At 48.4% G+C, this 17,071-nt stretch overlaps 1 protein-coding gene across 1 annotated transcript; it reads left to right on the forward strand.

Annotated features, from left to right (window-relative positions):
- Positions 1–7,095: 7,095 nt before the first annotated feature.
- LOC112398778 (apolipoprotein L3-like) lies at positions 7,096–14,207 on the forward strand. The gene is made up of 3 exons (XM_024743506.1): positions 7,096–7,183; positions 9,114–9,325; positions 13,004–14,207. The coding sequence occupies exons 2-3, from the start codon at positions 9,226–9,228 to the stop codon at positions 13,867–13,869; spliced, it is 966 nt and encodes a 321-aa protein (XP_024599274.1). The 5' UTR covers positions 7,096–7,183; positions 9,114–9,225; the 3' UTR covers positions 13,870–14,207.
- The last annotated feature ends 2,864 nt before the right edge of the window (positions 14,208–17,071 follow it).

Consider the following 17,071-nt stretch of genomic DNA (forward strand, 5'->3'; position numbering starts at 1 on the left):
GGGAGTTGCGGGGTGGGGGGGGCGGGTGGGGAGGGGGTGAGAAGTCTGGGGGAGGGGAGGTTTCAACCTGAAACTAACAAATTCCAGGTAGAGGGGACAGCAACCACACTTAGGCAGGACCTGCTGTGTGGCAGGCGTTGGCCCACGCCACGAACACACATTACATTTGATCCTCAAAACAACATAGGGAAATATTATTCTCATTTTACAAGTGAGGTCAGGTAAGGGGCTCCAGGTCACACAGGTGGGAGGTGGCAAAGGCCAGGCTGGGGCTCAGTTCAGGGTCCAATGAGCCTCACAGAGCGGCTGGGCTGGCAGCAGGGCGAGAGCTGAAGGCAACAGGCTCTGTGGTACCGCCCCAGTGTCTAGGAGCAGGGGGCGTTGCTGGGACAAAGGGAGAGGCCAGGAGAAGCCTCCAGGGATGCTGGTGGACCTCCTTTCCCCACCTGGCCCGGCCTCCGGGATTCCCATCTGCTGCCCCCCCACTCCCCATGGGCTGTCCTGTCCTCACTTCTGAGTCACTTGCTGGATGGCGGTGCAGGACTACGGGGTGAGGAAGTGAGCATCTTGGTCCTGGCTCCCTGGGGGGGCGGGGGGGGGCGGGGCCGGGAAGGAGGCTGTGGGGACAGACCCCTGGGTTTGGGGAGCTCCTCCTGGCCCCTCGTGGTGGCTCAAGGATGCTTATCCATCCCGTTCTTGGTTCTTGATTCCTCTGTTGGTTAACTCAGCCTGGAGGTACCACCCTCAATTCTAGGTCACAAGTAGGAAGCAGCCAGAGAAGAGGCAGCTGACTACCTAAGTAGCAGAAGGTTACTGTGCTCATGGTGGCGGCAGCTGGGGTCTCAGAGTCTTCCCTTCAGCTCGCCCGCCTGTGTCAGGCTGGAAGGAGGTATCGCTTCACCCTTGGGAAAGAGAAAACAGACTGTGGGCTTGATCATGAGTGAGCAGTGGCTGCAGGGAACAGCGAGGGGCGAGTTCTCTGGTGGCTTCCCCTGGGACGGCCACCAGTGCCACAGTGGACTTAACCCAGAGAGGTTCTCTGTCTCCTGGGCTCTGCTGGCCGCTAGTTAAGCAAAGTTACTCATCTCCCGTCAGCTGCCTCCAAGCCCAGTCAGAGTCCTGCTCTCCTGTTGTGGCACAAGGAGAAGATAATCAGACAGGAGACAGCCATCTGCAAAGTTATAGAAGTGAAGCAATAAAACCAAATATAGAAAAAAAGATAAGAAGGGAATACTCTAGAAATTACGTGAGGTTGGGAGCACTAGTGTTTACTAATGGGTAATAATTAATAACGATCCAGTGTCAATGACGTGCAGGGCTCCTGAAACTTTGTTCGGCCCTAGTGATGTAACGGTATTGGGGAGCGGTATAAGAAGTAGTATAAAAGTAAGTGAAATTATTATCTTTCCTGGAAGGAAGTAAATAAATAATATGAAAAATGGAGTACCTAATGTTTATTAGCTACTGTGGTTGATGACTCCCCACTTTGCATCAGGCACCATTCTAAGCACCTGGTATGCATTCACTCACTTTTAGTTCTCACAATGACCCCGGAAGCAAGGAAACTGGAGCTCAGAGAGGTTAAGTAATTTACTCAAAGCACCCAGCTAGTGGCAGAGCCAGAATTCAAGTCCAGGTTCCTGTCTCCAGTGTACTCTCACACTGTCCTCTCTCCCAATGTAAGAAGTTATTTTAACACATTGATTAACGGCCTAAAGAAAAAGCAAAAAACTTAAAGTAGTTTTCCCTGGGAAGGGCTGAGCAGAACCTACTGTGTGAATCGATTTGTTTTAAAGATATGCACTTATTATTTTGGATTGTTTTAACTCTAGGACAGCAGAAGTCCCTTTAGAGTAGTTGGTAACCCACCACCTTAAAGATGATGGAAGCAGCTGGATCAAGTGCTAACGAGAAATAAGCCTGAGGTGTCCTGACGTTACAACTGTCAGTGTAGCAGAAACATTCGTGTTTATAAAACTAAGGCTCTCTAAGAAAGGTAGGGATGATGACAGGGTTCAAGCAGAATATCGGAGTGAACTGTCACCTTAAACAGATACACTTTCCAGCCGCATCTTGCCCACCCACATAGGCACCCATGGGCTTCTGTCCACTCAAGGACCTCCGGAGCCGCCTCCGCCCTCCCGGGCACAGCCTGGCTAAAATACGAGGTGTGGGACCCGTTAGGGGGACATGAAACAACCAGCTTCTCCATGACACAGCACAACCCCAGTTCCACCTGCGGTCGAGTAATTCCATTTGTTTTCCTAGTCCATCTCGACGAAAAGCTCTTTCGGATAGGTAGTGCTGTCACATTTCTGAACGTTTCTGTTTACGGGCATCCCTTGCTTTCCAATAGATCATCCTCGGCCAGTAAACTTTGATGAAAGGCCTACATCCACATCTATGGCATCTTGGTTTGCTAAAGGTTTCGTAGAAACACTCTATATTCAGGTAGCAGGAAACACCTGTATTTCCTCATGTCTCCTTACTCCAGCCATCATGATATATATATATATATATAAAATGGCTGGAGTAAGGAGACATGATATATATATATATTTTTTTAAATAAATTTATTTATTTATTTTGGGCTGCACACGGGCTTTCTCTAGTTGCGGAGAGCGGGAGGCTACTCTTCATTGTGTTGCACGGGTTTCTCATTGCAGTGGCTTCTCTTGTTGTGGAGCACGGGCTCCAGGGCGCATGGGCTTCAGTAGTTGTGGCACCTGGGCTCAGTAGTTGTGGCTCACGGGCTCTAGAGCGCAGGCTCAGTAGTGGTGGCGCACGGGCTTAGTTGCTCCGCGGCATGTGGGATCTTCCCAGACCAGGGCTCAAACCCGTGTCCCCTGCATTGGCAGGCGGATTCTCAACCACTGCGCCACCAGGGAAGTCCCAAGGATGTTTTATTTTTAATGTTTAATTGGAATAAAATAGACAAAACATAAAATTTACCATTTAAACATTTTTAAGTGCACCGTTCAATGGCAGTAAGTGCATTCACATTGCTGTGCAAACAGCGTAACCATCCAAATCGCGGAACGTTTTACGTCTGGCAAAACTGAAACTCCGCACTCATTAAACTCTAACGCCCCTTCCCCCCTCCACAGCCCCTGGCAGCCAGCATTTTACTTTCTGTCTCTATGAATTTGACTTCTCTAGGTGCCTCATAGAAGCAGAACCATATGGTACTTATCCTTTTGTGACTGACGTATTTCACTTAGCATAATGTCCTCAAATTTCATCATGTTATAGCACATGTCCGAATGTCCTTTTTCAATGTCAGTACTATTCCATTGTAGGTATACACCACATTTTTCTTGTCCTATCATCCACTGATGGAAGCTTGGGTGGCTTCACATTTGGGCTATCGTGAATAATGTTGCTATGAACAGGAATGTACCAATATGTCTTCTAGACTCTGCTTTCAATTAGTTTTGGTCTATAGCCGGAAGTGGAATGGCCGATCACGTGGTAATTATACATTTAAGTTTCTGAGGCACTACTCATACTGTTTTCCACAGCGGCTAGATGCTGTTATTTTTAAGGCCATATTTTAGCACAACAGTGAGACCAGACCAGGATCTCCCTGGTTGCCTGAGTGCCAGGAGGATAGAAGTTGGTGGTGCCGCCTGGCACGTGCCCCAGGATGTCTGGTGGTGTGGCTCTCACAGCCCCGCCTCCATCACAGCCCCGCCTCCACGCTCACACGCCACTCCTCGCCCCTCCTGTTTTGGGATCTGCTGAACTTGAGGTATTTCCTCTCTCCCGGGTAAAGGTTGTCTGCAAAGTACTTAGTGTTGACACTTAGCAGAGCGCCTTTCAACTTCGAACGTCTAATCCAAATCAATTACTCAATTACCTGTTTTAAATTAGGACCCAAAATCTGTTGTTAACTCTGAGAATGTGTCCAATTCTCTTAAACATTATACTGTCGGCTGAAAAAAAGGCACAACGTGAGACCTGTGAGTTAAGTTTCATCCGGGGCGAAATGAGGACTGCAGCCCAGGAGACAGCGTTTCAGAGAGCTCTGAGAAACTGCTCCAAAGAGGCGGGGGGAAGGTCAGCATATATGTGATTTTAGTGAAGGGGGAATACATGCAATCGAGCACGTATTTTTTGCAGAAGGTTTCTGCTAGTCACGAGCCGCATATGTCACCATGAAGGATTTTAGTGCTTTTCTAGATATGAGGAGATGCAAGGATTGGGCTCATAAAATCTCCCGAAAATATCTAACTATCTGAAGACCTGTTCTGCCAGGTTTCCCCAGAGCACAGAGGGCCTCATTCCTGACCTCCACCCTGAGCTTTCAGGGGTGTTGATGGTCAGCAGCCGCAGCGGCTCATGATTTAAACCTTGAAGAGGCAGACGGCAGGCGCCAACGGCGGGTGCCAATTTGTAGCTGACAATACGTACGTTAAAATGAAACACACTTGTCTTGATTTCAACATAAAAATATTAAAAGAGTGGGCTTGAGTTTTTTTTTTTTTTTTTTTTTTTTTGGGGTTGGAGCCGTTCAGCGGCTCCGCGGCATGTGGGATCTTCCCGGACCGGGGCACGAGCCCGCGTCCCCTGCATCGGCAGGCGGACTCTCAACCACTGCGCCACCAGGGAAGCCCAAGTGGGCTTGATTTTATTGGTCCTCTTTATACTTAGTTCTAAACCTTCCAGAGGCTGACAACTGTTAACTCCCTCAGGGCCCAATTTTCCCACCCGAGGAAAGACCAGTAGGATTGTCCAGTGGATGACGCTGGCGACCCGGCAGCCAGTGGCTGAGACCAGTTCCCCTGAGGTCACCAGATGCTGTCTGCGTGGAGTGTGATCTCCTGTGCTCTGCGCCTGGTGCCCGTCTGTGCCAGCCACTCGCAGGACCCAGAAGCCCCCATGGTCACATGCTCAGTCTAAAGCTCCCTATCCACTCTCACTGTCCGTATAAGAAAATGACAATGGGCAGGTGGGTCGCGGTTCTGGACACACACCTCCTGCTGTCCAGCATGTGGGAGCCATTTGCACCTCCCCCCGGGTATGGAGAGATTGGGTGGGCAGGGCTCCTGGGGGCCGTGGCCCTGTGCCTCTGGCTCTGACCTTTCCAGGCTCCACCAGGCGACGCTGGTGACGTCTGCCAGGCACCTTCCTACGCAACTTTCTGGTTACTTCCTCCCTGAGTTGGCATCGCCATCACTGTGGGCTGAAATTGCTGTGGACCAAAGCTTTTAGCCAAGGCCTCGACCCTGGAGCTGTAGCCATCCTGGGGGACTTCTCTTGTGATGTTGGGGGTCACACTGAGGCCGATCTTATAGTCACTAGATCTTTAGGGTCTCCAAATGAGGTGGTCTCAACTTATGACCCTGGAGTGAAGAGATGCTTAATCCTCACCTCGATTTGAGTCTACAGCCCCTGTCTAGTTGCTCTACCACGAGCCTGTCTTTATGGAGGTCACTAATGTTCGGCGACCATTCTGCATTGAGGACGTTTACGTCAACCTGGCTACAGCTCATATGGATGTTTAATCCAGTTCTGCATCTCACAGTGGTTTTGTTTGGCTAAAGTCATGCTAGTGAAAGGGAAAAGAATCAGGAGGAAGGAAGTTTACAGAAAACAATGACAAAAAATAACATTAAGCAAGGAGCAGTGTTTGCAAGTGTCGAATGTCAAATGTCAACCTTGGTTTGAGTCTTTGGCCCTCCCCTGATTTGGTGGAAGAAAGCTCCAGCCTCTCCCCTCCCCTCGGATTCCTTATCTGCAAAATCACATTATATACCTGGCATATGTTACAGGTGATTGTAAGACCAGACTTACAGTGTGTGTGGTCCTCATGGGATAACACCCATCACTCCTCAGTCCCTCCCTCAAAAGCTGGGAGGAGCTGGCCACGACGCCCCAGGGACATTTCCTAGGACGAAGCAGCCCTGATAGAAGGCCCACTCCAGCCACTTCTGCTTGGGGCAAAGCAGAAAAGTCCACCAGCAGTCCAGCTGCACCACTTACAGGCTGTGGGACCTTTTCTTCTCCATTTCTTTACCTGTAAAATGGAGCCAACACTTCTTAGAGCTAATGGGAGATTAAACAGGAAGTGTGTGGATGGTGCCAGCACAGCACCTGACACACACATTCAGCCCTCCATCCACGGTGGCTCTTTGCTCAGGAACCAAACAGAAAACAGGACTGGCTTTCTGTTGTAGACTTTCCTGAGTTGCCAGGTCACTGGCCTTCCTGTAAAAGTCTTCCGTTTGGAAAGGAGAGATCTGTTGTCAAATGCAAATAAGCCAGGGGAGAAAAGAGCGTCGTGCTCTCAGCCCTTCCCACAAACTTTGCATCCATCCAAATGGCCTTGACCACCAAGGCTGGGCCTCCTCGTGTGGGTCACTAGGACCCAGAGGCACTGGTGCTGTTCCTGTCATCAGGGCCACGTCTAGAGACTTGATCAAAAGGAGCAGGGGGGTCGTGGCCAGAGTGGCTGAGGGGTGAACTTAGGCCCCTCTCTAGGGTACCATGGGAGCAGAGCAGGGCACAGTGGACTCTGCAGGGGAGGGTCCTGGAGGGCTTCTCAGAGGAGGTGATGCCAGATTTAGGCTTTGGAAGATGAGCATGATTTTTCAAGTTGGCAGGAGCAGGTGTCCCTGGCAGAAGTTCCTGGGTGGGCAAATGCCTAGAACCCGTGTGAGCGTGGCACACAGCAGCAGCAATACACCCAGTATGCAGTGAGCATCTGGTACGTTCTGGGACCGTATCGAGTGCTGGAGGCATGAAGGTAAATAAGGCAGGCAGGCTGGCGAGTGTGGGCGGGTGCAAAGGGCAGAGGGAGCGTGGAAGAAGCCCATGGTGTGGGGGCAGTGATTTGCCAAGGGCCTCACAGTCTGTTGGTGGAAGGTCTTCCTTCAAGGAGCCCGAGGCAAGATGTGCCTTGCCCAGTAGGACCTGGAATGTCAGGGCTGGACTTGTTTCTCTATGGGGGTCAGCGTCAGGGTTCTCTGAGAATAGCCCAGGGTGAGGCCTAGTGGGCAGAGTGTTTGTTTGACCTGAGTGACTCAGAGGTGAGGGCTTTCACTTTCCTTTTTGCTTCTCCATTTATATCTGGGCCCAGCGGGTGTGTGTGGTTATTGCAGAGACACACAGCTAGTGGCTGTATCTGCACAGCTGAGAACAACTGGATCTTGTTCACACTCGGCCAGAGGAAGATTCCTGGGTAAGCAGGGCGGTGTAGGATCCCTATCCATCTCCCCATCCTCGGGACAACTGTCTGAGAAAAGTATGACTGTCACTGATTTACAGAAGAAGGGAGATCGAAGCTCAGAGAGATGAGGTCATGGGCCCGAGGTGGCAGGTGAAGCAGGGGCAGAGCCTGGATTTGGAGGCAGCTTTGTCTGACAGCTTCCTCCCGCCCCCTGGGCCCCTAAACAGTGCAGAGGGAGGGCGACACCTGCTCAGGTGAGCTCAGCTCGAAATGCAGTGGTGAGACATGAGACATGAGTGGTGGGTGACCTCAGGAGGAAGGCGGGTGTTGGGGGTTACTCAGTCCTTCGGGAAATTTGGAGGAAGCAGAGTGGGTGGAGGAGGGTATGAATGTCAGAACCTCTCCTCCTGTGGCCTGGCCACCTTGAAGCAGCCCCCAGGGCGCTGTGGTGACGCTGAAGGGGCTCAAGGATTTCTTCGGAGATACAAGGAATCAAGGTTTGTTCACCCACCCTGTCTCTGAGTGCCTGCTCAGTACCAGGCCCTGGGGAGATACTGAGGCCTGAGAGGGGAGGGCCAGGAGACCAAGCAGGGGGATGCAGGGCTTTGTCTTCAGGTGCTCACCGGGCCCACTGCTCAGGATGTGGGTGACGGGTGGCCCTGTGCGGGGAAGATGGCCCCGCTGAGGAAGTGGGATGACCTGGCTGCAGAGGCCTGCACCGTGTTTGCTGTTGTGCTACCTTGAGATGAAAAGTCAAATTGTACACCTGTGTCAAAGAAATTAATGAATAAAAAATGTTTAATAGGAGTAGAAAAGGATTTTCTTTGCACTAACTGAGGCCTCTAGCCCAGAAGACAGCCTCTCAATAACTGTGAGTCACCGCTCTGGAGAAGCATGGTTTTCAGCACAGGTTTACGTCTTGTCAAAACAAAGACCATCAGACGAGTCAGGGATAGTTTTCTTCAAGGTTTCACAAAATACAGAACAGCATGTACACAGCAAGTCAGTATGGCCTTGGAACCTAGGAAGGAAATCCTAACATGGAAGGAATACTGCACTGGCTTCCCAGGAAGGGAGGCATTTCATCTTTATTTTTAACGGGGACATTCTTTACTTCTGTCTTCTTTAATAACTAAAATCGATGTATGGTATATGTTTGATAGGCCAAAACAAATGTTTTAGTATAAGCCAGAATCACCTCCCTATATCTCAATATGTGAACATTCTTTTATCACATGTGACTATAGCGGGGGGCGGGGGGGTAGGGCGTGAGCTCAGATCTATACGTTTATACAGGCAGAGACACACGTAGAAACTTTTGGGTTATTAAAATCACATTCCCCACCCCTGACATACCTGTGTCACAAGGTCTGCTGTTGGCCTCCACTCTGCCTACCGAGAGCTCTGTGACCCTGGGCAAGTCACCTCCCCTGGAATTGTTTGTTCGTATCTCTTACCCATTTTTTAAAAACTGGTTTCAGCCTTTTCCTGTGGATTTGTAGGCTCTCTGTGTGTTGGGGATATTGACTTTGTCTACTGTAATCGTTGCAAACTGTGCCTGATGGTCTCTGATTGTTTTCTGACCTGGTTTACGGTGTCCTTCACAATTTTTAATTTTCAAGAGGTCAAATAGATCAGAACTTCTTTTATAGCTTGTGGGATTTCTGTGTGAATTAGAAAGGTTCCCATAAATCAACATTATATTCAATGTTTCTTTTAGTACCTTTGTAGTTTTTTCTTTCTGGTTACATCAGATCCCTTTGGGATTAAATCCTTCATTGATTAGAAGCTTTTTGTTTCTCCTCCACCTCTTCCTCTTTCTATTCCCCCTTCCCCCTCCCTTCCTTTCTAATTTCACGCAGGTGAAACAGGGGTTGTGCTGTGTCATGGAGAAGCTGGTTGTTTCATGTCCCCCTAACGGGTCCCACACCTTGTATTTTAGCCAGGCTGTTCCCAGGAGGGCGGAGGCGACCCGGAAACCCTAGAGCAGAAGGTGCAGCAGAGAACAGACAGGGCCCCTGAGGGGTGCTCAGAGCTGAAGAAACTCCACACAAATGGAACCACGACCAGGAAAGTGCGACATTCCGGGAGATCGTGGAGAGGAATTGGGGGAAGGAAGCAGCGACAGGAGGCTTTGGCGCTGGGCCTCCAAATTTTCTTAGAGAACTTGGTTTCATCAACACGAACGTGTCTCCTATACTGACCGTTGTCACATCAGGACACCTCAGGCTCATTTCTTACTGGCACTTGATCCAACTGCTTCCATCATCCTTAAGGTGGTGGTGCCTGAAACCAACCCATTCTTGTGGCTTACCTACTAAAGTGACTTCTGCTTTCTTAGAGTTAAAAAAAATACAAAGTAATAAGTGCATATGGTTAAAACAAACCAATTCATACAGAGGACTCTGCTCATTACCTCCCAAGGAAGAGCTTTTTCTTTAGACAGTTAATTGATCTCTCTAAATGATATTATTACGTTGGGAGAGAGAGGAGTAGTGTGAGCTCTGGAGACAGGAACCTGGACTTGAATTCCTGCCCTAGCGCAAGCTGGGTGCTTTGAGTAAATTACTTAACCTCTCTGAGCTTCAGTTTCCTTCCTTACAGGGTCGTTGTGAGAACTAAAAGTGAGTGAAGGCATACCAGGCACTTAGAATGGTGCCTGGTACAAAGTGGGGAGTCATCAACCACAATAGCTAATAGATATTAGGGATTGTCTTTTTCTTTTTCTTGATTTAAAAATTTTGATATTATTTATTTACTTTACCAGGAAAGATAATGATTTCATTCATTTTCCTACTTTTTCTCCCTACCTTCTCCTAGTATCATTATATCACTAGTTTTATATCCTCTAATAGAAAACTTTGTAGTTGTAAGCACTTTATTTACACCTTCATTTCTTAGGCCCTCAAATGGAGCCAGTACTTCTTTTTTTTTTTGCGGTACGCGGGCCTCTCACTGTTGTGGCCTCTTCTGTTGCGCCAGACGCACAGGCTCAGCGGCCAGGGCTCACGGGCCCAGCCGCTCCGCGGCATGTGGGATCTTCCCGGACCGGGGCACGAACCCGTGTCCCCTGCATCGGCAGGCGGACTCTCAACCACTGCGCCACCAGGGAAGCCCGAGCCTGTACTTCTTGACTCCCCACTTTGAAAAATGAAGTATTAATCTTCCCCCTCCCTTCAGTGACTTCACCTCCCAACTTCTAGCAGTGTAATTTAATTTTTATATTGGTTAACAAGTACATTTACTTCTCATATTTAAAGTGTTTTATTTTAAAAGATAAAAATTATTTTATAATGACTATAAATGAAATACAAACCTAAAAATTTTTGAATCACTGTATTTTACACCTATAAATTATTTAATATTGTATATGAGCTGTACTTCAATTTTAAAAAGTTTCCAAAATAATCAAAATTGGAAAGCCAGGACTTGCACATAAATAAATTTACTTTAGATTTTTTAAAAAAATCAGAGGGTTTACATTTTTGTGATGTTTTAAATACTGTTTTCTATTTTTTTTTTCTTTTTTCCTTTAACATCTTTTTTGGAGTATAATAGATTTACAATGTTGTGTTAATTTCTGCTGTATAACAAAGTGAATCAGCTATATGCATAGTATATCCCCTCCCACTAGGCCCCGCCCCACGCTCAAACGTCACCCCCCCCACTTCCCGACCCACCCTAAACCCCACCCCTGCCTAAGTTCCACCCCTGCCTAAACTCCGCCCCCAGAGCCAAGACTTTTTTTCCTTTCCTCTATTAGATTAGGGTTCTGTTTTACCTTGTTGATTCATTGTTGATGATTCTTTTATATTTTTATTTTTCCTAATAAATCTTTTATTTTTCTAATTTTATTCTTTATACTTTGTTATTGTTCTCTCCTTTTGGCTTGTTCCCCCCCCTTTTTTTTTCTTTTTTCTGTTGTGGTTTTATTTTACCTTGTTGCACTTGTTTCAATTATAGTTTTATTTTTCCTAATGTATTTTTTATCTTTCTATTTTTATTTTGTTTTTGATTCTTTGACATTGTACTACTCCTTTTTTCTTTTATTTTTCTTTTATTTTTTTTTTTAACCACACCACAAAGCTTGTGAGATCTTGGTTCCCAGGCCAGAGATCGGGTCTGAGCTCCTGTGGTGGGACCTCCGAGTACAAACTGCTGGACTAACAGAGAACCTCAGACCCCAGGGAATATTAATCGGAGTGAGGCCTCCCGGAGGTCCTCATCTCAGCAACAAGACCCGGGCTCTATCCAACTGCCTGCAAAGTTAGTGCTGTGGGTTCCCTCCATGTAAGCCCTGGGTTCCTTTCTCCCTCAGTGAAGCAGGAAAAAGAATAAGATGTCATTAAGTATTTCCGGGAGAGAGTGAGCAGGGAAAAAGTGCAACACCTGCTCACTGAAGACAAAGGCTGGAAGAGATTTGTGGCTGAGGCTGATTTGCCCAGGTAACCTGCAGGGATGCAGCAGAAACGTCACCCACATCCCCATGCCCCAGGCTCGTTTCCTCCTGGCAGACACACCTCTTCCGGGCAGGACCCTGTGCTTGGGGTCGAGGATGTTCCTTCTCAAGTTTCCGTGGGGAATGTTTACTCCTTGTCATTTGCTGGCAGGGAAGAGCCTCAGGTTGAGAAGTGGAAAGGAAGGGGCATGTTACGACCTTGGACAAGTTACTGAACTTCTCTCTGCCTTAGTTTCTTCATCTGTTCAATTTTATTGTGAGGAAATTGAGAAAATGTATGCAAAGTGCTTGGCATGATGGCTGACACATAGTAGGTGCTCAATTAATATTAACTTTTAAAAAGCTTGCTGGGAAGAGATGGGGCCAAAGAGCCTTTTTCCTAGAGATGAGGCCCAAGCAGGACTCTATTTAGGACAAGTCAGAAAACCCTGACACCATCAGTTTGCGTTCCCGGGGATTCTGGCTGGAGCCCTTTTATTCCCCATCTTAGGAAGTGTACCAACACTGCAGGATCCTGCTGGCCCATGAGGCAGAGAGGCAAAATCCCTATCTTGAGAGTGTCCTTGTCCACAGATGAATGGATAAAGAAGATGTGGCACATGTATACAGTGGAATATTCCTCAGCCATGAAAAGAAACAAAATTGGGTTATTTGTAGTGAGGTGGATGGACCTAGAGACTGTCATACAGAGTGAAATAAGTCAGAAAGAGAAAAACAAGTACCGTACGCTAACTCATATTTATGGAATATAAAAAAAAAAAGGTTCTGATGAACCTAGGGGCAGGACAGGAATAAAGACGCAGACGTAGAGAATGGACTTGAGGATACGGGGAGTGGGAAGGGTAACCTGGGACAAGGTGAGAGAATGGTATGGACATATACACACTGCCAAATGTAAAATAGATAGCCAGTGGGAAGCAGCTGCATAGCACAGGGATATCAGCTCGATGCTTTGTGACCACCTAGAGGGGTGGGACAGGGAGGGTTGAAGGAAGATGCAAGAGGAAGGGGATATGGGGGTATACATACGCATATAACTGATTCACTTTGTTATACAGCAGAAACTAACACAACACTGTAAAGCAATTATACTTCAATAAAAATGTTAAAAAAAATTTTTTAAAATAAAGATAAGGATAGAAAGAAAAAAAGAGAGTATCCTAAAATGACCTTTTTTAATTTATTCCATGACTGAATAGGTATATGGAGCATCTACAAGGTACAAAACATGTTTAATGTTGAAAAAAAATTTACATTTGTAAAATTCTTTTCTATTTGATTTATAATAAAATCTCTATAATTTATGTAGGATAGATCTTGTTGAGCCTATTTTATGGACAAGCTATCTTTCTAATCCCTTGACCTTCATTGTTACAGAGAAGAGGCAGAAGTACTAAATGAATGTCTGAATGAGCTGAAAACAGACTTGGCCGTGGGCGATCAAGACACACTCCAAGAAGACCAGCTGGACAGGGAGAGGTTTTTGGAGGAGTATCCTTGGGTGAAGGAGGAGCTTGAGGAGGGCATAACAAAGCTCTATGCTCTCGCAGACAAAGCTGACAAGCTCCACAGGGACTGCACCATCTCCCATGTGGCAGCCAAATCTGCTGGCACTGTGTCTGGTGTCCTGACCATCCTTGGTCTGTCTCTGGCACCCGTGACAGCGGGGACGAGTCTGGCACTCTTTGCCACTGGGTTAGGGCTGGGAGCAGCGGCTGCTGTGACCGGTGTATCCACCAGCATCGTGGAACGTGTAAGCACGCTGGCATTAGAAACTGAAGCCAGTCGCTATACGTCAACTGCCGACAACAAAGAGGAGGTGTTTGAGGGGGTTGTATCTAACAGCATAGACCAGTTTACTTCCTCTGTAGAGAAATTCTTCCAAGCCATGCAAGACATTGAGAACAACTTCCGTGCCATCAAGGTGGCCAAAGGCAACCCTGGTTTAGCAGCCAGTGCTAAGCGCTTCACGACCACCGGGCAAGTCTCAGCCAAACGTGGCAAGCAGGTGCAGAAAGCCTTTGGAGGCACGACACTGGCAATGACCAAAGAGGCCCGGATTCAGGGTGTGGCCAATGCAGGTCTCTCCCTTCTGATGGAAGTGGCCTCCCTGGTGAAAGAGGCAAAGCACTTGCATGAAGGGGCAAAGACGGAGTCGGCTGAAAAGCTGAGGCAGCAGGCCCGGGAGCTGGAGAAGAAGTTGGAGGTGCTCACCGGCATCTATGAGAGTCTGCAGTAGGGCTGGACTCCACGCCCCCCACCCCCTGAGCTGTGCAGGGACCAGGGACACGTGCAGGGCCAAGGTGCAGAGGCACCTTGTTAGAGGGAAAAAGAGAGTGAGATAAAAAGATAAAAGTGGGGAAACTGGGCTGTTCTCGCTGACTCTTGTTTTGGTCTGTTGACTGGACTATGCCATTTTCCTGGAGGAAGAGAAACCCTTAAACCCTCTTGTATTCAAAACCTGTAATTTTCATCTCTAAATTCTCCCTCTTGGCTCGAGTTGTCACAAAACTTCAAGTACCCCTGTTCAAAAATTATTTCAAAAAATCACAGAATAAATGTCACCTTTTGTGTTCATCTCTCTAGATCAATTTCCACTGCAGTAGTTTTAAAAAACCTTAATAGGAAACTAAAACCTTTTTATTTGCCCAACAATCCCATGATCAGGGAGCCAAGTTTATTGACCCAGCCCTGACCTCATCCTCTGTCTCTCTAAATGCCTGTTGTTAGTGTATAGATGGGAGATGCTGTGACATACCATCAGGTGTGATCTCTCTTGCTCTTATATTTCTTTATCCCTCCATGTTGCCCCTAGGAGCATTTCACCAAAGGCCTCCACCATCCCAAGGGGACCACAGACAGAAAGCGAACACAGAAATTTCTGGCTTTTGTGTTCATGGATTTTTTTTATTAGAGTTGATTTACAACATTGTGTCAGTGGGACTTCCCTGGTGCCGCAGTGGATAAGACTGTGCTCCCCAATGCAGGGGGCCTGGGTTCGATCCCTGGTCATGGAACTAGATCCCACATGCATGCCACAACTAAGACCTGGTGCAAACAAATAAATAAAAAAATATTATATATATATATATATATATATATTGTTTCAGATATACAGCACAGTGATTCATTTACGTATATAAAAAGAATATATATATATATATTCTTTTTCAGATTCTTTTCCCTTATAGTTTATTACAAAATACTGAGTAGAGTTCCCTGTGCTATACTGTAGGTCCTTGTTGATTTTTATTTTATATATAGTACTGGGTATATGTTAATCCCAAACTCCTAGCCTATCCCTCCATGCCCCTTCCCCTTTGGAAACCGTAAGTTTCTGGTTAGCAGTAATCTTTTGATGTTCGACTACATGTGTTTTTTGTTGTTCGTTTGTTGTTCATTTGTTTTCAGCAAAAACTCCTATATCCTGGCTCCTCCTTTACTTCTTTGCAATAGTCCCTCAGAGCTACCGGAGAGGCTGCCTCCCGGGCTGTGGTCTCAGTAAGGTCACAGAATATAACATAATTCTCACCTTTCAGGGTGTGCTCTATTTCAGTGGACAATACTGAGTGATGGGTGGACCGATGGTAAGGACCTGGGTCCTGCAGCTGTGGGAGCTGTCCAGACGGGTCTGAAATCGGCAAGCCAGGCCATCAGGAAGGGCCTGCAGAACGTTCAGGCCCAGGCTGAAGCTGTGGTCCACAGCGGAATTTCTTCCCATCGCTGCATCTTTAACTTAAACACACCCGCAAGGTTCCTTTTGCCTTATAAGGCAGCATATTTGCAGGTTTTCGGATTAGGATGGGAACACCTCTGGGAGGCCGACCACAGCCCCCGAGAGGCCGCCACCCTTCCCATTCATTCATTCATTCATTCTCTCATCCCTCCCCTGCATGATCCACCTAAGGGCTAGGCCTGTGCTGAGGGCCGGGGGCACAATGAGAGGCAGTCTGCGGCCCCGCCCTCGCGGGAGGCCACTGTGGAGGCCGAGGCAGCCAGAGAAACAAATGACCGTGATGCACAGTGGAGGTCGGGGTTCAGAGGACTTTGGTGACGCGGTGCAGGGTAAGATCTGGGAAGAGAGGAAGGAAAGGCTGGCTTGTATGGAGGGAGGAGGGTGTCTGTGGGACAGGGGCTGTGCCAGGGCGTGAGGGATGCCACGGCTAGAAAGGAATGGTACCCTCTCTGCAGTCAGGTTTATTCCCACCCTTCGTGGCAGGAGGGGAAGGAATCAGGTTCTAGGAAAACCAACACTGAGGTACTAGGGAGTGGAAAGCAAAATTCTCAAGGTTTCTGAAGAAAACAATGGAGACCCGAAGGAATTGTCGAGGGGACCTCTGGTTAGTCCTTGAGCCGCGGCCCCCTCCTTCCTCCCCTCCCCGCGCCCTCCCGCTCCTTTTACATCAGGTGCTGCTGGTTTGAGAAGCGCTGGCAGGTGGAGAGTCCAGGTGGGACCAGCGAGACTGGGGCGCGTTTGCTCTGCCCTTCATCCCACAGAGAGTGGCAGGAGAGAGGCCCAGCCAGGCCTTCCCTGCCGAGGGGCACACCTGAGCCTGGGGCACTGCCAAGGGCCGCTGGGCTGGGCCTCGCTGTGGGGTGAGGCCTGTGAAGGCCTCTCCTTTCACCGCCTTCTCTGAGGGTCCCCAGCCCCGCCTCCTCCAACTGCTAAGTGCTAGGGACGCAAGGGAGAGCCAGGGTGGCCTGTAAAAGGAGAATTCGGGCTCCCACCACTTGCAGCTGAGTGAATGGGGTGGGAGGTGAGGGAGGGAGGATTGGGAAGGTCTCCTTTCCTCTGCTGTCACATTAGGGTAATTCCCCACCCTCATTCCTGGCCCCGGGTCATCGGCTCCGCTGCGGGGGCGGAGGCGAATCCTGCCCGAGGTTGCAAAGCCCCAGTTACTTCACCGCCTGCTGCCATTAACCACATCCGCAGCCCATTCGAGAAAAATCTCCAGCAAAGCAGCGTGTTCACCACACTATCCACAGTGTCTTCCTCAGTGTCATGTTGGGGGCACAATAAATACCCCTCTTCCTTCCTTCCTTCAAATATCGCACATTAATTAGTCTATAGTGTGGCAGGCAGGCGCTAGGCTGAGACTTGGGCTTTAGACCTTTCTTCACTTTACAGCTGAGGAAAGGGAGACTCAGAGGAGTGAAGTGACTTGCCCAAGGTCACACAGCAGGTAACAGAACGGATATTTGGACCTAGTTCTTCTACCTGACTTTTTCCCCTTGACCCAAAGTGTCCCAGCAGGGAAGTGTGGAGGCAAGGAAGGGGGTGGCCTGTTAGGGTGGCGGCCAGAACATCAGGAGATGAGCTGGGACAGGTGGGCTGAGGCAGGGTCACGATGAGCATCAAAGGTCAAGGGAGGGGGCTTCCCTGGTGGCGCAGTGGTTGAGAGTCCGCCTGCCGATGCAGGGGACACGGGTTCTTGCCCCGG

The sequence above is a fragment of the Neophocaena asiaeorientalis genome, unplaced genomic scaffold (assembly GCF_003031525.2).
Source record: "Neophocaena asiaeorientalis asiaeorientalis breed wild unplaced genomic scaffold, Neophocaena_asiaeorientalis_V1.1 scaffold332, whole genome shotgun sequence".
Classification (NCBI taxonomy): Eukaryota; Metazoa; Chordata; class Mammalia; order Artiodactyla; family Phocoenidae; genus Neophocaena; species Neophocaena asiaeorientalis.